This window comes from Canis lupus, chromosome 21, assembly GCF_003254725.2.
Source record: "Canis lupus dingo isolate Sandy chromosome 21, ASM325472v2, whole genome shotgun sequence".
Lineage (NCBI taxonomy): Eukaryota > Metazoa > Chordata > Mammalia > Carnivora > Canidae > Canis > Canis lupus.
This window is the reverse complement of record NC_064263.1, coordinates 24,344,449-24,367,573: the sequence shown is the minus strand read 5'-3', so window position 1 is coordinate 24,367,573 and position 23,125 is coordinate 24,344,449. Positions and strand designations below refer to the sequence as shown.

At 36.7% G+C, this 23,125-nt stretch overlaps 1 protein-coding gene and 1 pseudogene across 28 annotated transcripts in view; both read right to left on the bottom strand.

The window, feature by feature from the left end:
• C2CD3 (C2 domain containing 3 centriole elongation regulator) overlaps nucleotides 1-23,125 on the bottom strand; it is a 153,061-nt gene that overhangs the window by 127,860 nt on the left and 2,076 nt on the right. For all 28 annotated transcript variants that reach the window (XR_007404620.1, XR_007404624.1, XR_007404625.1 and 25 more), the window contains exons 2-5: nucleotides 20,236-20,505; nucleotides 17,150-17,307; nucleotides 2,709-2,932; nucleotides 1,512-1,759 (exon numbers count right to left, since the gene is read on the bottom strand). Coding sequence is in view for 17 of the 28 variants with exons in the window: in XM_035703824.2 (XP_035559717.2) it covers nucleotides 1,512-1,759; nucleotides 2,709-2,932; nucleotides 17,150-17,307; nucleotides 20,236-20,505 (900 nt within the window). In the remaining 11 variants the exon portion in view is untranslated. The remainder of the gene's footprint in view (nucleotides 1-1,511; nucleotides 1,760-2,708; nucleotides 2,933-17,149; nucleotides 17,308-20,235; nucleotides 20,506-23,125) is intronic.
• LOC112667440 (CDGSH iron-sulfur domain-containing protein 2-like) lies at nucleotides 13,514-14,211 on the bottom strand (annotated as a pseudogene).

Sequence of the window (23,125 nt, the reverse complement as noted above, 5' to 3'; positions counted from 1 at the left end):
ATCTAGAATACAAGATCCATAAGGCAGAAATTTGCTTTTTGTTTTTTGTTTTTTTCACTTAAATTGCTGTATCCCTGACACCTAGAAGAATGCCAGACATTTGACAGGTACTAAATAAGTAACTGCTTAAAGAGTATTCAAATATCTTTCTCAAAGTCTGGTGCCTACATAAAATATTCCAGGTGTGAACTAATTGTGGATTGTATAGTGGAATGATCTGTTCTTGTTAATGTGGCATAGGATCTCACTGAAGATTAAAATTAATAACTATAGGAAACAAATTGAGGGTTGCTGGAGGGGAAGTGGGTGGGGGAATGGGGAAATTGGGTGTGGGTGTTAAGGAGGGCACCTTATCAAATGAGCACTGGGTATTATATGCAACTGATGAATCACTGAACTCTATGTCTGAAACTAATAATACATGATATGTTAATTAGTTAAATTTAAATAAATTTTTTTTAAAAATAAAAGAATAAGGACGCCTGGGTGGCTCAGCAGTTGGGCGCCTTCCTTTGGCTCAGGTCATGATCCTGGAATCCTGGATGAGTCCCCGCATCAGGCTCCCTGCAGGGAGCCTGCTTCTCCCTCTGCCTGTGTCTCTGCCTCTCTCTCAGTCTGTACCTCTCATGAATAAATAAATAAATCTTAAAAAAATAAAATAAAATAATAAAAGAATAAAATTAATAGATTGTAATCAGAGTATATTTTCAAAAATAAGTGCTCACAGACAATTTCATTTAAAAAATATGAAGGATGTCTTCTTGAAAAAAAATCCTTACTAATGTAAATTATGTACCCAAATAGTTATTTTAAAGATTTTTCTACTAATGCTGCAGCTTTTCTACTTTGGAAATTTGCTTGTAAAGATGGAGACAAATTGCTATGCCCCCGCTGTCACAGAGATAAATGGTTGAGCATTACATGTAATGTAAGGTTATTTAAATTGCTTTTATACTACTACTCCCAAATAATCCTATTTGGATTTCTTTATTTCAGTCTAAGCCCTTGTACAGGTAAACTAACTGCTTCCTACTTCTGCTTGGCTGTAAGTCATATTTAATTCCCAGGCTTAAGATTAGCAGTTGCTGTGCACTGAATGTTCCCACTGAGACCAAGAATTTTCAGAATGTGAAACAGATTTAGTACTAGCCTCTGTATGGTGGCACAAGTAAATTTGCTGATGAGATGAAAACTGCATTTGCCTTGAATTATTTGGGAAAAAATAAAGAATAATCTCTTTATCATAAACACTTTTCCCCTGTATCCAGGTTCATTTTAAATGGCTCCTTCCCTAAACCTATAATTGGAAGCACCCAGTAATTATTTAGTAGTAACTTACTGGTTTAATAGAGCTGTCTTTAAATGGTGAGCAATTCTGAACTACAGTGAAATCACTCACTTTTATTTGGTTATTTATTTCAAACAGAAGGCTTGGTTCTCTTTGAAGACTGGCTAACAAACAGTAATCCCAATAAATATAGCTTAGACTTGGTTCACAAATACATACATACCTGAAAGAAGGTCCTTGGTAGGGGGGTTGTTTGAAGAAAGAATGCATGAGTCACTGTGACTCTTGGCCACTGTTCTAATTTGAGGCTGGAATTCAGAACTGTTAAGAAGGGACATCTGCTTCCGTGGGGCCTTGCCTTTCAGAGTCATAGACTCTAAACTCTGTCCTGAATTAGGATGGTGTTGTAATCCAAAGAAAGAGTCCTTTATTGTATCAGAGTTCTCTGCAAAGTACAAGTGGTCCTTTCCCCTGTTATAAAACAAAGGAGAACTTTAGCAACTACTTTAGTATCAGTAGTTTACAGCAGTGTAGCTTAGACTTTGGAAATCTGTTTTTCATTTCCCGAATGAAATAAATAATAGATGTTCTATCTACAGTTGTATAGTTGTGGCTCAAGTATGACGATGAAATAAAGAACTCAGTTGGGGTGCCTGGGTGGCTCAGTCAGTTACGTGTCTGACTCTTGGTTTCCGCCCAGGTCAGGATCTTAAGTCATGAGATCGAACCCCATGTTGGACTCCATGCTCAGGAGAGAATCTGCTTGAAGATCCTCTGCCCCTCCCCCCACTTGAGCACATGCAAGTGTGTGTGCTCTCTCTCCCAAACAAATCAATCTTGAAAAAAAGAAAGAGCTCTGTACAGAGCCTGACACAAAGCAAATGCTTTGCAATTATTTAAAATAAAAATCTGGGATCCCTGGGTGGCGCAGCGGTTTGGCGCCTGCCTTTGCCCCAGGGCATGATCCTGGAGACCCAGGATCGAATCCCACATCAGGCTACCGGTGCATGGAGCCTGCTTCTCCCTCTGCCTGTGTCTCTGCCTGTCTCTCTCTCTCTCTGTGACTATCATAAATAAATAAAAATTAAAAAAAATAAAATAAAATAAAAATCTTTCTCCCGCTCCATCCTGTTTCATGAAATAGTGCCCTTTCCCTCTTTTTCCCTATCATAGCATCTGTACATGACTTATACTTAGGTATCTGCATTGGCCTCCCCACCAGATTGTGAGCAGTCCTCAAAGACAAGAATTGTCTCTTATTAATTTCTATTCCCAGTACTTGGTACTAGACCAGGCACACAGTGAGTACTTGATATTTATTTGCTGAAGAAATGACTACTTTTAGTCTTTTATTCAAACACAAATAAAGGAAAGAAATTACGAGTACAGTGGGAGTTAGTTGACAGACTGTGGTAATTACCTTAGAGTGGTTGAACTACTATTGTTAGCTTCTAACTCTTTTCCATCAATTTTGGTGGTAGGCATCTTATGAGGCCTTGATGGAACCAGAAACTGGGTGCTGCTGGGTTCAGTATATTCTCTGAATTCCTGCTCAGATAAATGTACATTTTCTGTCACATCAGGGGTAGGAAGAGGATTGTAGCTGTTATAAGTTTCTGACAGAGGCTCCAGGGCAAGTGAGACCTGAAAGAGATACACATGTAATATATCACAAATTTTCTTTTATAGCAACTAATTTTAACATTCCCTGCTTAATATAAATTAATGGTCCCCATTCTTTGTAGGATCAAATTCAAATTCCTGCAGAAGCCTCACTTCTCACTTTGCTCCCCTCCTCCATCCCTCTCTCCTAGATATATCAATTATTTAGGGTTCTTTACATGTACCTTATGTTTCATTCTCTTATGCCTTGTATATGCAATTTCCTTCAGTATTACTTTCTCTGTGAAAACTTTTCTTAGTTTTTTAAAGATCTTTTTTTAAGAGAAAGAGAGCATGAGCGAGCACAAGTTGGGGGGGGGGGGGCAGAGGAAGAGGGAGAAGCAGACTCTCCACTGAGCAGAGAGCCAGAGGCCAGATGCAGGGCTTGATCCCAGGACCCTGGGATCTTGACCTGAGACAAAGGCAGATGCTTAACCAACTGCACTACCCAAGTGCCCCTGTGAAAACTTCTCCGTGTCCAAGTAGAGATGTCATGGCCACTCTCTTCTTCATGCTTCTGCTTATTTGGTCCATCAAAATAACCCCCATTTACTGAACTCTTTACTATGGGCCACAAGGTGTGCTAAGTTCCTCACCCAGAGAGGCTCATGTGATGATATAACTCTGTCAGGAAAGGGTATTGTTCTACTTGGAAATTTAAAAAAAAAAAAAAAAAAAAAAAAAAGCAGAGGCTTACAGGAGATATTTGTCACTTTTAGCTTATTCATTACCCTGATTCAATTTTAATTCCTTGAAGGTATGAACTTGTCTTTTTCATTTTTGTATGGACAAATAGGCATAGGCACTTGGTATATTATGCTTAATAATGCCTAATTCTTATGTCTGATGAATAAGAGAGTAACAACACCTTCCATATCCTTATTGTTGGTTATTTTAGAAAACTAAGACCCTAGTTCTATGCTGGAGATGAGGCAGGGTAAAGAAGGAGAAACACTAATATGAAAAGTAATCACTTGAATTTTCTTTTATCATCTCATTCTTGTTGAGTTCATGTTCTCTATTAAAAGGCTCTCCAGACCTCTGAAAAGTCTAATGGAAGAACAAATTACTTAAAAAGTAGAGTCTAAAACAAAGCTTTAGGAAAGAAATTGAAGAATATATCACAAAAGAAAAGAATAATGGTGTTGAAAGTTCAGTTATAATGACAGAGAAAGCAGAAGGAATTGTTCAAGCAGCCAAAGAGTCAAATAATGATGAAGGGCCTAACACAAAAAGGAAAGGTTGCAGTTAGATATTTTAAGATGTCTTTGGAAAGGTCAATGGAATAATTTGTACAGAGAAACTGCCAAGGTACAGACTCCATAAAATACACTTGGGTCTTGATGAGAATTTTGTTCTTGAACCAGGTAACAAAGTCCTTTAAATCTATTCACCATCAAGATTTTCTACAAACACAAATGACAGGAATGCCATTGGATAAATACTATGCGTAGTGATCGCTATAACAGCATCACATAAAGTCCTGGCTGCCCAATGTAAATGTCAGAAAGTATTCCCTTACCATTCATCATTTTTCAAAAGACTGCCACTATATTTTAGAAACAAAGATGACACTGAGAATAAAGGCATATGTCCCTGGCCTTAATAATGACCTGCTGTCTGGCTACTGAGTTTTGCTTTTTCTAAGTAGATCTGAACCAATCACAAAACAGCTTATAGGTCTATACTACCAGTCGTCCTTAAAGAAAGAAGAAAGTCTAGGTTCCTGCCACAACAATCTTGTAATCAAAACATGTGCTAGCTTAACTCCTCTGTTCAATTAACAATATTTGTTGATACTAGCTCAGCGCAAGGCTCTGTGCTACCTGTCTGAGGCAAAGAGATGAATAAAACATGGACCCTGACCCTAGAACCTTATAGGGGAACTTAAAAAAATATTTTTAATACAAAATAGTGAGCTCTGAGGTAGAGATGTGTATTGGGTGGTAAGAGAAAGAGGAATCTGAACTTGGGGGAGAGGTGAGGAACAGCCGGGACAGTTTCCAGAAGTGAAAATATTTACATCTGGATTTAGAATCTTAAATACGAATGATACAGATAAGGCTAAGGGAGGTTGAGGTAGAACATTCCAGGTGAAGGGAAGAACATTAGTTAAGCTTTAGAGGTATAAAATAGAATATTGTAGAACAAGAGAAGGATTTCCTACAAGTCCAAAGGATTTCACTCCTAACACCTCTGCTTCCACATAATGTACCCAATATATTCCTGTATTCATCTCCCAGATCATCATTCTTATCCACCTCAGTCATGCTCCTTCCCAATTATGTTTATCATTGTGCTCACTCCTCTGCCAACCCCTTCATGGAGCCCTGTAGGATTTCTATTTTATACAAACTACCTTACCACTTCAATTGAACATCTTTCTTAAAATGTCCTAATTTCTCCACAGTCTTCTCCAATGGAAACTACTTCTTTTACTAGCCAAGAGAAGGGAAGTTGACTTATTCCTTTCTAGTACCTTCCCCAGACCATCATTCTGTCACCTAAACATAGCACATCTCTTCAGAAGCCCATGCCATCCATGAATACCACAAATTTACCATAAGATTCTCACATCCATAATAGAGCAACCCTAAGGACATTCATATTCTTCTCTTAATGACACAAGGCTCTCTTCAGGACTAAGCTGCCTAAAATTATCTACTATAACATCTATCAGTATCAGTGATAGCATATTAGTATGTCTATTTTTCAGTCTTATGCTGGTCAACATAGCATTTAAAATTTAAAAAAATTATTTAACAGGGACGCCTGGGTGGTTCAGTGGTCTAGTGCCTGCCCTCGGCCCAGGGCATGATCCTGGAGCCCCAGGATCAAGCCCAAATCAGGCTCCCTGTGTGAAGCCTGCTTCTCTCTCTGCCTATGTCTCTGCTTCTTTCTCTCTCTTTCTCTCTCTGTGTGTCTCTCATGAATAAAATTTATATATATATATAAAGATCACTTTAAAAACTGTTTAGTTTTTAAACTAAAAATTATTTAACAATGCTTTAAAATACCAGATTTTATGTAAAATTTTGGAATTCTGGTTCTCTTGAAAAATCAGAAGATCCAACAATGCTGGGTCTCCATTACAATGTGACAAAAATTAGCTCAAGTAGACTAGTAGCTTTAGTCAGGGTACATGGTCCAATTTGAAAAGTCCCCAGCCATGTCCCAATGAGGCAGAGCGCTATTATCATCCCACTTAAAAATATTGCTTTCTTATAATAAAATGGATATTTTTGTGTTTATACACTCCTATACATTTTAACCTATGAATAGATGCATTTAACCACTACCATAACCAAGACAGAGAACACTTCCATTACTCCAAAAAACTCCCTGGGACTATCCCTCTCCCAAGAGAGAGTCACACTCTCCTCACCTCTAATCCCTAACAACAGCTGATCTATTCTCAACCATTATAGTTCTGGCTTTTTGAAAATGTCATGAAAATGGAAACCTATAGTATATTATCTTTTGAGATGGATTTCTTTCACTCAGAATAATGCCTCTCAGATTCATCAGCATGGTTCGTGTATCAGTAGTTCATGCCTTTTTACTGATTTACTAGTATTCTATTAACATGGCTTATCACATTGGCTGATTTTCAAATACTGAGATAGCCTCACATTCCTGGATTAGACCCCATTTGGACATGGTCTTACCACTCTTTTTATATACTGCTGGACCCAACTTGCTAATATTTTTTTGAGGATTTTTAGGCTTATTTTTTGGTCTAAATCTTGTACTGTCCTCTATTTCGCTATCAAGGTGGTGCAAGTCTCATAAAATAAGTTGAAAAGTATTTTCTCTATTTTCTGGAAAAAACTGTACAAAATTGGTGCTATATCTTTTTTTGAATGTTTGGAAGAGGGCAGCCCGGGTGGTTCAGCGGTTTAGTGCTGCCTGCAGTCCGGGGCGTGATCCTGGAGACCTGGGATCGAGTCCCACATTGGGCTCCCTGCATGGGGCCTGCTTCTCTCTCTGCCTGTGTCTCTGCCTCTCTCTCTCTCTCTCTGTGTCTCTCATGAATAAATACATAAAATTAAAAAAAAATAAATGTTTGGAAGAATTCACCAGTGAAATTATCTTGGCTTGGTGATTTATTTTTTGGAAGGATTTAAGCTGCAAAAGCAATTTCCTTAATAATTACAGGTCTATTCGGGTTACATATTTTATCTGGAGTGATTTTTGGTAGTTTGTCATTTTCAAAGAATTGATCAATTTCATCTAAATTGTCAAATTTATGTGTACAGAGTTTATACTATCCCTGTCTTTGGGTTCCATAGGCTATTGTGTCTCTTAAGGTAGAATCAAGAGGAAAGTGAAATATTTCTTGTGTCCATGAAAGAGAGAACTAGAGACCTACGATTTTCAAAAGAAATATAAGGCATATTTCTTTGTGAAAAAGACTATTCCTAATGGTGAAATAAACCAAAGAAAATGTGACTGCCAGGGGGAAAAATGTAATCGTCAAAGACAGCATTATGAAACAAACTACAGTAGGATGATAATTACTATGTAGAAAAGATGATAAAAATGGAATAAATAGAAAGGAACAGATTTTAGTTAGAGTTTAAATGTGAATAAAATAAGTGGTACTCCTGTGACAGGAAATTATGTATTTAAGATAAAAAATTTTAAGGTACAAAAGTCTCTTATAGATGGTAACATGTATTAAAGAATGTAGCCGAATTTGTGAATAATAAACAACATTTGCATATGTAGGTATAATTAAAATTATAGGTGTTCCCAATGTTAGCAGTAGGCCATAAACTTACAAGGTAAGCTGAGTAAAAACATAAATAATTTGTACTTTTCTTTGTAGTTGATGAGAACGCAAATAAAACAACTCGCTGACAGCTGTGTTTATTTAAAGTATCAATGAGAATTTTTACCCGAGTTAAAAACTTTTGGAGGAGATGCTCATGGCAAACAAATTGAGGAAATGGTATTTCTCCAAACTGAGGAAGGTCTTAAAAAGTTTATTAAAGATTGATAACAATGGATGATTCTTTTCGTTGACAATAGACTTGTTTCAAAATTTAAATTCAAAGTGCAACATTTTGCCAAGACAAAGAACCATAAATCTACTATCTTGTTTACTTCATCTAAAAAGCTAAAAATTAAACAACACAGGGCTGCCTGGGTGGTTCAGTGGTTGAGCATCTGCCTTTGGCTCAGGTCATGATCCTGGGGTCCTGGGATCAAGTTCCGCATCAGGCTCCTCACAGGGAGCCTGCTTCTCCCTCTCCCTATGTCTCTTGCCTCTCTCTTTGTGTCTTTCATGAATTAAAAAAAAAAAAAAAATCAAACAAAATACATATATAATTAACATATAAATTAAACTACTGTGGTCAGCGTTTTGCTTGATAAACTGGATCAGCAGTATTACAATCTGTTTTTACTACATGAATACTAGGTGGTATTTACTACATGAATACTAGGTGGTATGAATACTAGGTGGTATGAATACTAGCAGTATTACAATCTGTTTTTCCTACATGAATACCAGGTGGTATATACACATATATATATGAAGCTCTGTGCAGTGTAAATGTTTTTGCTTGTTAAAAGAAGTCATCTGGTTTATGTTTTCCAGGAGAAATCCCACCCCAGATCACCAGGAAGGCCACTGATCAAATACAGGACTATTTTAATTGACACGAGAGGTTATATAAATTACTCAATGACTTATCTCCAAGTGGATTCACAAGGAACTATATAAAATGTGATTCAATTTATTCATTTTTTTATGATTCTATCTTTGGAAAATTTATTTGGCAAGGAACCATCTATCCCACTTTTCTGTATTTTTTATGCTGAAATAGGGTTTCCAGACATCAAAGTGACAGTATGAAATATATTTCTAAAACTGTAAAGACCAACATCCCAAAAAGACTTTTTTTGATTTCCAATGTTATGAAAACCAACACTGCTCAATTTGCCTTTCTCAATTTATACTGACAGTGCAACATGGAAGTTAATGCAGTGCAGTACAATATTTAAGCTTAAATACGCTTGAATATCTTAAATTTTAAGAATATCTTAGAAATAAAATCCAACTTTTGTGCCAAGATTCTGTCTTTGTTTGGAAATAAAGGCAGCCATGTTTGTGAACAGTTATTTTGTTATGAAACTGAATAAAAACTAAATTTTATTCTTAAATGGTTTTATTTTTAAAAGATTTTATTTATTTATTCATGAGAGACACAGAGAGAGAAGCCGAGACATAGGCAGAGGGAGAAACAAGCTCCCTGTAGGGAGCCTGATGCAGGAGTCCACTCACAGAACCCTAGGATCATGACCTGAGCCATAGGGAGATGCTCAGCCACTGAACTACCCAGGTATCCCTCTTACATGGTTTTAAAAAATGCTGTAATGCTCATCAAATATAAAACATCTGGTATTGAAAACTTGGTAGAGAAGGAAACGTATTGAGTTTTTAGTCATATCAAAGGAACTGATTTCAAAAGCAAAGAATTTATAATTAAGTTTTTTCTAATTTCAATTTAAAATAATCATATATATGTATGTATTATGTTACATGCTCATATGAGGGTTTTTTTAAAGTTTTTTTAAATTAATTTCTACCCCCAACACGGGGCTCAAACTTATGACCTCCAGATCAAGTTGCATGCTCCTCCAACTAAGCCAGCCAGGTACCCCAAGTTTGGTATTTTTTTTTAAAGTTTATTATATTTATGGTTGATTTTTCTTTTTCTTTTAAAAGATTTTATTTATTTATTCATGAGAGACACACAGAGAGAAGCAGAGAGATAGGCAGAGGGACACGCAGGCTCCCTGCAGGGAACCGGAATTGAGACTTGATCCCAGGACTCTGGGATCACACCCAGAGCTGAAGGCAGACGCTCAACCACTGAACCAATCACTCAAGTGTTCTGGCAGTTGATTTTTCTTGTCGTCAGTCTGTTTGACTTGTTATTTTCAACATCTGACCTATACCAATAATGGAATACAGAAAAGCTTCCTTTCTTGGTCAGCTTGGTTCCGATGATCTTTATTGTCAAAGTACTCTGAGCAACCTCCAGCCTGCTTGGCCCTTATTATTTAAAATTGTTCTAACTCCATAATCTCAGTTTTCCTTTAGTAACTATGCATCTGTCTTCTTGAGGTCTGACGGAACCTGATCTTTATAGCAATGGTCTAAAGTCACCTCTATTCACCTTCCAGTCTATCAGCTGTCCATTGGCTTCATTTACCACTTGACAAGAGGGATTCCATATTTAGTCAATTCATGACTGTTTTGGGGGACAGCAAATCAGTGGTATGACAAGAACTCCATCACTCACTATGTGTTATTTTTCAAAAGTTATTTTTATTAAAAAAATATTTTATTTATTTATTTGAGAGAGGGAGATTGAGAGAGAGAGAAAGCGCACTCAGGGAAGGGCAAAGGGAGAGAAGCAGAGTGTGGAGCCCAATGCAGCCCATCCCACATCCCTGAGATCATGACCTGAGCCAAAATCAAGAGTTTGACACTGGGATCCCTGGGTGGCGCAGCGGTTTGGCGCCTGCCTTTGGCCCAGGGCGCGATCCTGGAGACCCGGGATCGAATCCCACATCAGGCTCCCGGTGCATGGAGCCTGCTTCTCCCTCTGCCTGTGTCTCTGCCCCTCTCTCTCTCTCTCTCTCTATCATAAAAAAAAAAAAAAAAGAGTTTGACACTTCACCAGATGAGCCACCCAGGGGCCCCAAAAGTTATTTTTTTTCCTCAAAAGTTATTTTTAAACTAACATTTTGCATTCATGTAATTTAAAGAGTCAGTTTTATTACAAAAATGAGCCCCTCACATAGACGTACATATTTTTCTTTTCTGAGAGGCAGCTACTTTCAACTCCTGCCCCTGATTCTTAGGGTATTTACTTCTATAGTTCCAAATAATGTCCTTATATTTATGTCACATATTGATCCTCCCTCAGTTTTCAGGCATTATCTTTTGACTTAATATGGAAGATATAAATTTAGCTCAATCCCACATCCATCTACCACCTCATCTTCCAATCTGCCCATCTAGCTATACTATAAACACTGATTATTGATCTAACTGAAATCACTATTTGAGCATGTATACTATTTAAAGCTGAACCATGAGATGCACAGATTACTTTTCCTTTCCTATGAAGCCAGAGAGTTATTTTAGGCTTTGCATACCATACAGTCTCTGTCATAATTATAGTAGCTCCCCCTTATCCACGGGGGATACGTTCCAAGACCCCTATAGATGCCTGAAACTGCAGATAGTTCTGAGTCATATATATATATATATACACACACATATATATAGAATATATATATATACAGAGAGAGAATATATATACATATATATATACTATGTTTCCTATACTTACATAAGTATGACAAAGTTTAACTTATAAATTAGGCATGGTAAGAGAATAACAATAACAAAATAAATTATGTGGATGTGGTTTCTCAAAATATATTATACTGTACTCATCCTTCTTCTAGTGATAAGATGGTAAAATGCCTACATGATGAGATTAAGTGCAGTGAATGACATAAGCATTGTGACATAGTGATAGGCTACTATCAAACTTCTGAGGATAAGTTAGGACTGCTTCCTGACTGCACTGAAACCACCAAAAGAGAAACTGCAGACAAGTGGGGACTACTGTACTCAACTTTGCTATTGCAGCATGAAAACTGCCATCGACAACCATGAATAAGTACGGCTATATTCTAATAAAACTAATCTACAAATATAGGTGTTGAGTGAGTCAGATTTGCCTTGGAAGTTACAGCCTGTGAATCCCTGAAGAAGATAAAATAGCCCAAAAGCCTATGTAAAAATACTCAATAGATTAATCATCAGGAAATCCAAACTAAAACTTCAGTGAGATAGCAGTACATACTCACTGAATGACAAAAATTAAAAAGACTACCCAAACCAAGTGCTAGCAAGTATGTGGAGAATGTTTATATACTACTGATAGGAATAAAGTCACACCACCCCTATGAAAATGGTTTGGTTGTTTCTTAAAAAGTTAACCATGACTCAGTAATTCCATTCTTGGATATTTCCCCTCCCCCAAAATAAAAACATGTGTCTACACAAAGAATTGCTTTATTTATAAGCAGCAAAAAAGTGGTAAGGAAAAAAAACCTCAAATGTCCACCAACTGGCAAATAGATAAATTATGGAATATCCACATAGTGGAACACATCTCTGCAAAAGGGTACTACTAATATCTCTTAGCCTGGGTGAGGAGACAATAGTGTTCACTATGTGGTTATTTATGTATTTTATATATATAAGATACTGTTTGGCATATCTCTATTTAAGAAAAACAACACAAAAAGTTAAAGTGAAATAAAATACATAATGCCTAACATGTGGTAGATAGACATACAACAAATGTTGATAAGAAAATGATCAGAATGAAACCCCTTCAATTTTGTCTATCTCAAAATGTTCCTCCTCCATGCCTCTTGGTTGTAATTCCTCCATCCCAAAGAAACCCTAGCAATTGTGTTCATGATAGAAACTCATTATTTAATTCTCTTCATGATTTTACTGGCTCAATTATCCTCTTATTTTCAATTTCTTTCTTTTTTTTTAATTTTTATTTATTTATGATAGTCACAGAGAGAGAGAGAGAGAGAGGCAGAGACACAGGCAGAGGGAGAAGCAGGCTCCTTGCACCGGGAGCCCGACGTGGGATTCGATCCCGGGTCTCCAGGATTGCGCCCTGGGCCAAAGGCAGGTGCCAAACCGCTGCGCCACCCAGGGATCCCTTATTTTCAATTTCTTTCTTCACTTGCTTCTCTTTGGTCTACAAACAAATCATAATATTCTAAAAAGAAGTCAGCAAACTTATTCTGCAAAGAGGCAGAGTATAAATATTTTAGGCTTTATCTATTGCATATTCTTCTTCTTTAAATGGCCTTTTAAGGGGCACCTGAGTGGTTCAGTCGGTTAAGTGTCTGCCTTTGGCTCAGGTCATGATTCTTATGGTCCTGGGATCAAGTCCTGCATAGGGCTCCCTGCTCAGGGAGGAGTCTGCTTCTCTCTCTCCCTCTGCCCCTCCTCCTGCTAGCGTTCTCTTTCTCTCAAATAAAATCTTTTTTTTTTTTTTTAAGATTTAATTTATTCATGAGAGACACACACAGAGAGGCAGAGACACAGCCAGAGGGAGAAGCAGGCTCCATAGAGTCAGCCTGATGTGGGACTCGATCCTGGAACCCCAGGATCACGCCCTGAGCCGAAGGCAGACGCTCAACCACTGAGCCACACAGGCGACCCTCTCAAATAAAATCTTAAACAATAAATAAATGACCTTTTGAAAATGTAAAACCTATGTTTAGTTAGAAAGCCAGATATGGAGCACCAGGCAGTGTATCAACCTCTCTTCTAAACTAGTACCAAAAAACTTTTGAATTCTGCTACCCACTATCAGTCATGTCCTCTCAAGTTCAAGTAAATTTGGCATGTCCCCCATCACATGCTTAACTATGATGTTAAGATGTTAAGTGTTTCCATATTTTTAAATATCATTTAATCCCTACAACAGGGTTGCCTGCCCTTTTTTTTTTTTTAAGAATGAAAGGGTTGTACAATTTAATTTCTATATAAATGACCGTTTGAATACACAAAGTATCAAATATAAACAGTAGTGTAGAAGAAAATAAATTGGCAGAAATAATTACTCAACCAGTAGTAATAATTAAGACTACCATTTAAAAGATCTTCTATACATAAAAAATGAAAAAATATTGTTATAGGATTTTACAGCACACAACTTAATTCAATCCTAATTCATTACTATTATACTTCTTTCTTCTTCAGTATTAATGGGCCCACATTATCTCCTGTCAATTCATTGTGTTTATTATGTGAACCATCACAGGCAGGAAACGTCTTAGAACGCCAACACCTACAGTAAGCTGCTTTAGTGAGACACAAATCTTCAATGTTTATTTCATTCACCACTTTGGGATTTTCCTTTTGTATTTTAAAATTAATCAAGCTATCCTTCTGTGGTTTTTTCTTCGGGAGGAATGGACATTGCAAGGTAGCCAAGTAGTGCAAGTACACTGAGGAAAGGCAGTAATCAAAGCCATTCTGAAACTGTGAGCCGGGCGAACCCGGTAATGCTCTAGGGCACAGGGAGCCGCTTAAGATACGCTGGGAGCTGCACCTTCACGATGCGGGCCACGCTCTCCAGCACCATCCTTGCCAGCAGCGTCCACTCCCCTCTAGCCTCGCGCCTCAGCTCCTCCCTCGCCTGTGCCCAGACGGGTTCCAGACGGGAACCTTTGCCTCAGGTTGTGATCTTGGGGTCCTGGGATTGAGTCGGGCATCAGGCTCCCCACGGAGAACCTGCTTCTCCCTCTAGCCTGTGTCTCTGCCTCTCTCTCAAATAAATAAACTCTTTAAAAAGAAAATAATCCGGGATGCCTGAGTGGCTCAGCGGTTGAACGTCTGCCTTCGGCTCAGGGCATGATCCTGGATTCCCCAGGTGGAGTCCCATATCGGGCTCCCTGCATGAAGCCTGCTTCTCTTCCCTCTGCCTATGTCTCTGCTTCTTTCTGTGTGTCTCTTGTGGATAAATAAATAAAATCTTAAAAAAAAATCCCTACAACAATGCTGTGAAGTAAAATTTTAGTATGTTCATTTTACAAAATAGAATATGGAAGCTCAGAGAGGACAAGTGAACACCAGAATTGTTTTGTAGCCATTTCTGTTCTGGTTTCTCCATTGTCCATAACTGTTTTTCCATGTCCAAGCTCTAGTGCTATTTCCATTAGATCACACAACCTCTCCCTCCCTTCACTGACATTTATTTGGCAAACAAATCTCTAATTGCTAATCTCTAATTGATTTCCTTATTCCCTAATCTTTTAAAATCTGACTTCTGCCTCCAATGCTCTATACAATTTTCCAACAAACCCAATGACATTTAAATAAAAAAACACACAAGTATTACTGTATCAATGGATATTCAAATACGGGAAAAAAATGATGCAGCCACTTTAGAAAACAGTGTGGCAGTTCCTTAAAGTTAAACATACTTTTCCTATGACTGCAATTCTATTCCTAGGTATATACCAAGAGAAATGAAAATGTGTTTACAAAAGAACTTATACATAAATGTTCATAGAAGCTGCCATTATTCATAGGAGTCAGGTGGAAATAATCCAAATGTCTATCAACTGAAGAATGGATAAACATGTGGTCTATCCATATAACGGAATATTATCCAGCCATAATAAGGAATAATGTACTGAAACATGCCCCAACAAAGATGAACCTTGAAAACATTATGCTATATGAAAGAAGCCAGTTACAAAGGCTACATAATATATTATTTCATTTCCATGAATTGTCCAGAACATGCAAATATTTAGAGACTGAAGTTAAATTAGTGGTTGCCAGGGACTGCGGAAAGGTGAAAAGGGGAATGACTGCTAATGGGCAAAGTACTCCTTCTTAGGGTAATAAAATGCTCTAGAATTAGATAGTGATGGTTATAAAATTCTGTGAACATATTAAAAACTAGTGAATTGTATACTTTAAAAGGGTGAATTTTATGACATGTGAATTATATCTCAATTTTAAAAATAGGAAAAACCCGCCTAGAATCCTAAGTCCAACTGTTTTCAATTTTCCTTATTCTTTCCCAGGCATTGATTATGGAAAATCCATTTTTCCATGCAGCTACACAATCATAACTATGTGTAATTTTATCTTTTATGGAAACAAAATATTCCACTAACAGACTATAATCTTAATATTGTTGAGTAACTTATTTTCATTTTTTCAACACTAAAAGTGTATTTCCATAAGTAGACATTGGCATACAGCTACCCTCTCTTTTTATGGTATTTCCTTAGAATAAGTTCCTAAGAGTATGGTTACCGAGGTAAATGGTCTGCGGTAATTTTATGGCTCTTGAGACAGAATGTCAAACTGTTTTGCAGATCTAATGTGAATTTATACCATCATCAGAAAAAGAGGAATAAACCAGACTCATTTCACCATGAAGTTACTGATGTAGTGTCACTACTTTTAAATTTAATATATTATATATAAAAATATGATAAATACAATTTTAAAATGTTACATTCTTTCATTCAGTTGGAATTACTTCTGGACTGTATTCTGTTCCACCAACACAATTATGTGCTCATAGTTTTTTTTTTCTTAAGTAATCCCTACACCCAACAGTGCGGCTCCACCTCACAAATCCGAGATCAAGAATCATGTGTCCTTCCAACTGAGCAAGTAACTTATAGTTCTATAAGAAGTTCTTACATCTGGTAATGCTGTATGTTCTATACAGCGCTTATAGTTCTAGAAGAAGTTCTTATATCTGGAATGCTGTATGTCTTTTCTCATATTTTTGGAACTATTTTCTTATATACTTGTTTAAATTTCCGTATTTTAGAATATACTTGATAAGGTATAAAACCCATGAAATTTCTAAGCGATTTGAGTCTTCAGAATTTTCTAGGAAGCACTCTCAAAGAGTCTCCCTCAGAAAGGACCCTTCTATGTTCTTCCCCACAATCCTACACATACATGTAGCATAATACCTATCATTCTACATTCTACTTGTTATTATTCTATTTTTTCCTATATGATTTTGGAAAACTACATGAAAAGATCATCTCTTATTTCTGTATCCTTAGTGGTACATAATAAAGCATCAAAAAAATTTAGGCTAAGTCAATGAATGAACACACCAAAGATACCACTTACATGAGTCAACAAGCAATTATTGCTTGGCACTATGTTAAAAACTGTGGGAAAAACACAGAAAGCAGAAAGCACTGTCTTGATTCCCAGGGACTCTAGAAACTAAAAAGAAGGGAAATTAAAGGGAGACTACTAATACATAATTTTAGAGATTGTGTAGGATTATAACTCACAATAATTACATAATCAATGTTATAAATTTAATAAAGAGTATAGAGAAGAATGAATGCAGCAAGAGCTATGGAAGACTTTTGGCACTTGAGCTGGGCAGTAAAGCACTAAGAGGATTTGGGTAATTAAGTTATATTACAGTCTTTGGGTAAAAACATGAACAAAGGCATGAAATGGGAATTAGCATGATATATGGGAGTCATTTACCTAACCATTCTATAAACAGACTCAACTACTTGTGCTAAAAATGTTTTATCGTATTCAACAAAGAAAATATTTTTTACCTGGAGTTCTCCAAGTTTCTTGGATGTTGGTGAAACAATGGTAAAAAATCCACTGATGTGATGAGTTGGAGAAAGCTGATCTAGTCCACTGATCTGAACTCTACCAATTGGAAGATGATCAAGTTTGGTGATTACTTCCAGCACCAGCACAGCCATGTCTAATCAGAAATAATTACAACATACACAGATATTTTTCATTTACTTTCATTTTTTTTGGAAGTGGGAAGGATATACATTAGAAAACTTTTTTACTTAAAAAATTACTTTATTTTCAAATAAAACATGCACCTACCACATCAGTTGGGCTGGGGAAGAGTGAACCCAAGAACAATAAAGTTTTAGAGAAGAATAACAAATACCTCACACAGAGGATAAAAAAATTAAATTTATATAATTGGCAATGCTTACAGGGTGTTAGGAAGACTTGCATATGGCTTGGATATTAAAGAGTGGGGTTCTCTCAACTTTTCTTTTTAGTGTTTCGCTGTTTTGTATATAAGAACCCAACTACTTCTGCTTGCTGCCTGGTCTATGGGGACAGGAGGGACTCTGAATAGCTAGGATCTCCTAAAGCCTGGTAGTGGTCACTTAGGATTGCGGCCCAGTGTTGGCTTTATCAGGCTGGCCACCAGGCTGCTTCCTCATGGCTTCTAAAACCATGCACTTTATTTTTTCAAATGAAACATGCATACAAAAGAGTACATAAAATGCCAGTGTGCTGATTATCACATCAATAGATATCTTCTTACTGAAGAATTTTTAATTACTCTTCATTTGTTTATTATTAATAATAATACCTACCACATAGCTTAAGAAATAGCTATACTTTTTCTAAGTTTTCAGTTAGAGCATATATCTTATAAACTAATGTTTGATCTCTTGTGTCATTTTCTAATTTTTAATAAATACATCATATTCACATCCACAGCTGGGCCTCACATACAAGGTTCACTTCATCCATCTCTTCAAATCCTACCTTCTACAAAGCTTCTTTCCTAACTAGATTTATAGAATTTGAATACTGACCCATTTGGTGGTTAACCCCTTCAATTTATTAATGGGAAAATTAAGGCCCAGGAAAATGAAACGGCATGCTCAAATTCAAGCAGCACAACAGAAGTAGGATTCTGCTTTCCTAAGAACTTATGCTAAACTTAGCTCCGAATAACTTCCTGGAATATTCATATGGTACTTACTATATGTGCCAAGTAATCAGACATTTAATTACTTACTGTCTGGCACTACTCACTACTATTTCATACATATCAGTTTTGTTTTTTTCAACTAATCTGTAAGCTCCTTTTGATCAGAGACTACATCTAAAGTTTCTGTGTTCCCCACAGTGCCCAAGACTTAAATATTTTTATAAGGCTCACACCTACAGTGTGCCAGGTAGTGGACCAATCACTTTACAAAAATTTTTTCATTTAATCTTCTCAATAATCCCTTCCAGTAAGTGCTATTATCTCCATTTAACTAATAGGACACTGGGGCTCCAAAATCTTAAGGAACATCTCAGCAGCCAACAGCCACCCAATCCTGAAGCTAGAATTCCAATTTAAGACTGACTTCAAAGCCAGGTTCTTCTCATTCAACCAGGCCGCTTCTTCATGAAAAAGCCAGGTGAAAGAGCAGCTATCGAATCCCATTTTACAGATGAAGAAAAAGGGGAGTCAGACATGGGAAGAAATTTTCCCTAAATTTTACAGCTGATAACACCAATCAGAAGTTCAAACGCTTTATTACACCACCTGATGCTCACATAAATGTCTGATCTGCTGATTATCACATCAATAGATATCTTCTTACTGAAGAATTTTTAATCACTCTTCATTTGTTAAATTAGGTTTATAGCATTCAGAGTATCATATAAGAGTGCTGATCATGTCCTACCTAGTATTGTAACTAAACCTCTCTGTGAATTTAGTTAGAATTAGATACCATTCTGATTAAATTGATTCATTTCTGTAATTCCCCAGTGCCTAGCACAAAGTCTAACATACACTAAGTGCTCAATATATATCTTCTGACTGAATTTTTTGTCCTTTATATCTTGAGATTTTCAAAATTTTTTTCTTAATAGAATATAAGCTGTTTAAGGACAGTTTAACCTTTAATTCACCTCTGACTCTCCAGTGTTCTTAGATTAACAACGTTTACATGATACTTAATTCTTATTGACTTGAATTGATTTGATAAATAACCCACCATCCAAAATGTGTTTATGTGAAAGCCTGATCCAAACAGAGGAAAAACAGTACATTTAGAATGCTTTCCTTGAACAGAAATGAAGAAATCTTGGCTCCTGGTTTCCTGTAAATGGATCCTTCCCTGCTCTGAAGACCAATATTACTAATTTGCTAACCCATTCATTTAGCATGTATTAACTTGCATTATTAGTAAAGTTTATATATATATTAGAATTTATACATATGCTTTTATATATAACTCTTTCCTTGAGCATAATATAAGTCCCAGAACAGAGACTTACAGTTATTACTTAAAGAAGCACAGGGTGGCAAAAGTGAATGAGTTTTGGTGTCTGACAGAAATTGGTTCAAATCCTACTTTTGCCATTTATCAAAAATTTAATCAAATCTTTGCCTTAAAGATTATTATTTTTTTTAAAGATTATTTATTTATTTATTCATAGAGACACACACACACACACAGAAAGAGAGAGAGAGAGGCAGAGACACAGGCAGAGGGAGAAGCAGGCTCCATGAAGGGAGTCTGACGTGGGACTCGATCCAAGGTCTCCAGGATCCCGCCCTAGGCTGCAGACAGCGCTAAACCGCTGCGCCAATGGGGCTGCCCTGCCTTAAAGATTATTAATTTCATCTCTGAACCTCAGTTTCATTGCCTATAAAACAAAGCAAGTGTCTTTTTTGCAGGGTTATTAAGGATTAGAAGTAATATATATCAACAGCTGGCACACAGTATACTCTTAAAAGGTGGCTGTTGTAAACTTCTTTCACTCAATAATTAACAAAGTCATAGATACTATATACACAATAACACCCACTGCTAACAACATAACACATGATTATTAGGCCTGCAGGTAAAATGATAAGACAAAAACATACCAGTTAGATAAGAGGTAAACTGCTTTGGACCACAGCGAACAGCATAACGTGTAGTGGTTCTCACAGCTTTTGGTTCAGTTTGCAATGCGTCCCTAGGACAAAAGAGGGTTCCATCTGATGTTTCACCCCACCATCTCACTCGGACAAGTACACAAGAGGGAGGCTTTGCAATCTTCCATATGACTTTATCGACAGTAAGTTTCAGAAAGCAGCGTAGCTGGCCTTCAACCAGAGGTGGTAGGCTCGTAGATGGAGAAATGTCACTCAAACCTGTGGAGGAATCCAAAAACACTAAGTCAAAATTTAGACTAAATATAGAAACATGTACTTTAAAAAAAAAAAAGTTTTATTTATTTACACAGAGAGAGGCAGAGACATAGGCAGAGGGATAAGCAGACTCCCCATGGGGAACTTGATGTGGGACTTGATCCCAGGACCCCAGGATGGTGACCTAAGCTGAAGGCAGATACTCAATCACTGAGCCACCCAGGTGCTCCTATACTCTGCTTTTTGAATGAGAACGCACATTTTAGTCTCTATAGACTGTTTATCCTATGTATTCTAATATATGAGAAATAAATAGCAAATCAGACCATAGAATAACCTACCTAGTCACTTAAGCCACCTTGATAACTAATTAGTATTCAGGGTCTGATTCAGGTTATTGTGGAAAGGAACATAATACCAACATAAGACATGCTAAAACAGACTCCCCTTTAATTGAAAGATACCATTTCATGCACATCAAAACCACAAATGAGATATCACCTTATACTGTCAGAATGGCTAGAATTAAAAAATACAAGAAATAACAAGTGTTGTCAAGATGTGGAGAAAAAAAAGAACCCTTATGCACGATTGGTGGGAATGTAAATTGGTACAGCTACTGTTGGAAAACAGTATGAATGTTCCTTAAGAAATTAAGAATAGAATTACCACATGATCCAGTAATTTCCACTACTGAGTATTTACCCAAAGAACAAGAACACACTAATTAGAAAAGATATATGCAATCCTATGTTTATTGCAGCATTATTTACACCAGCCAAGATGTGGAAGCAACCCAAGTATCCATTGATAGATAAATGGATAGAGGAGATGTGGTATATGTACACAACAGGATTTCATTCAGCCATTAAAAAAAAAAAAAAAAGATCTTGCCTTTCAAACAACATGGATGGACCTATATTATGCTAAGTGAAATAAGTCAGACTGAGAAAGACAAATACCATGTGAGTTTACTTACATGTGGAACCTAAACAAACAAAAAGCAGAAATAGACCCATAAATACAAGGAAAAACTGATGGTTGCCAAGGGGAGAGGAATGGGAAGATGGGCAAAATAGGTGAAGGGGAGTGGGAGATACAGGCTTCCAATTATGGAATGAGTAAGTTACAGGGATAAAAGTAAGGCATAAGGAATATAGTCAATGATATTGTAACAGTGTTGTATGTATGGGGATAGATGGAAGCTACACTTGTGGTAAGCACAGTATAACATATAGATTTGTGGAATCACTATGTTGTACACCTGAAACTAATGTAACATTGTACGTCAACTATACTTTAATTTAAAAAGATACCATTTCAAAAATACAAGTATAATGATACAATGCATAGGTTTTTAAAATCTCAGAATTAAAATTTTTCTTCCAAGTATTTTTTAAAAAAATTATTGCAATGTCTAGGTTTTATTTGTTTATTTAAAGATTTTATTTATTTATTCAAGAGAGACACACAGAGAGAGGCACAGGCAGAGACACAGGCAGAGTGAGAAGCAGGCTCCATGCAAGGAGCCTGACGTGGGACTTGATCCCGGGTCTCCAGGATCACACCCTGGGCTGCAGGCGGCGCTAAACAGTTGTGCCACTGGGGCTGCCCAATGTCTAGGTTTTAATATATTATCTTTACCCCTTACTTTAAAACCATCACTAAACATGAAACAGCAACAACTCCCTTCACTCAATGCTCAAATGATTAAGTCTATACCATATGACAGCATTTCAATAAAAACCACCTTAAATTGTGTATTTTCTTTCCTGCCAACATCATTCAGTCAATGAAGACAGACACTATCATCTTCAGATTCTGCCACATTTTACTACAGTACTGGGCTCATAATATTATTGGCTTTTATAGAGTTTGTTTTTTTTTTAAGATTTTATTTATTCATGAGAGACAGAGAGAAAGAGAGAGGCAGAGACCCAGGCAGAGAGAGAAGCAGGCTCCATGCAGGGAGCCCGATACAGGACTTAATCCCAGGTCTCCAGGATCATGCCCTGGGCCAAAGGCAGGCGCTAAACTGCTGAGCCATCCAGGGATCTCCAGCTTTTATAGCATTTATTGGATTTCAGACAGATAATAAATGTAAACTAGGCATTTAATCATGACTTTGTATAAAACTTTCCCTTAATGACCCTGTCTTCCATTCATAGTTAGATGAATTCATATATCTGAATAATACTCATATACATATGAAGATAACTATGAACCTTGTGATCTATGAAGATCTATGATCTTTGCATGATTCATAGTTATTTTCATATATATATCTATGAATTATTCACGCATAAAAGAATGAAATCTTGCCATTTGCAACAACATGGATTATATTAGCTAGAATATAATGCTAAGTGAAGTTAGAGAAAGACAAATACCACGATTTCACTCATGAAGAATTTAAGAAACAAAACAAATAAACAAAGGAGAAGGAAAAAGAGACAAACCAACAGACTCCTAACTACAGAGAACAAACTGATGGTTACAAGAGGAGAGGTGGGGGGAGGCATGGGTGAAATAAGTGATGGAGATTAAAGAGTACACTTATGATGAGCACTGAGTAATGTATACAATTATTGAATCACCATTCTGCACATCTGAAACTAAATAA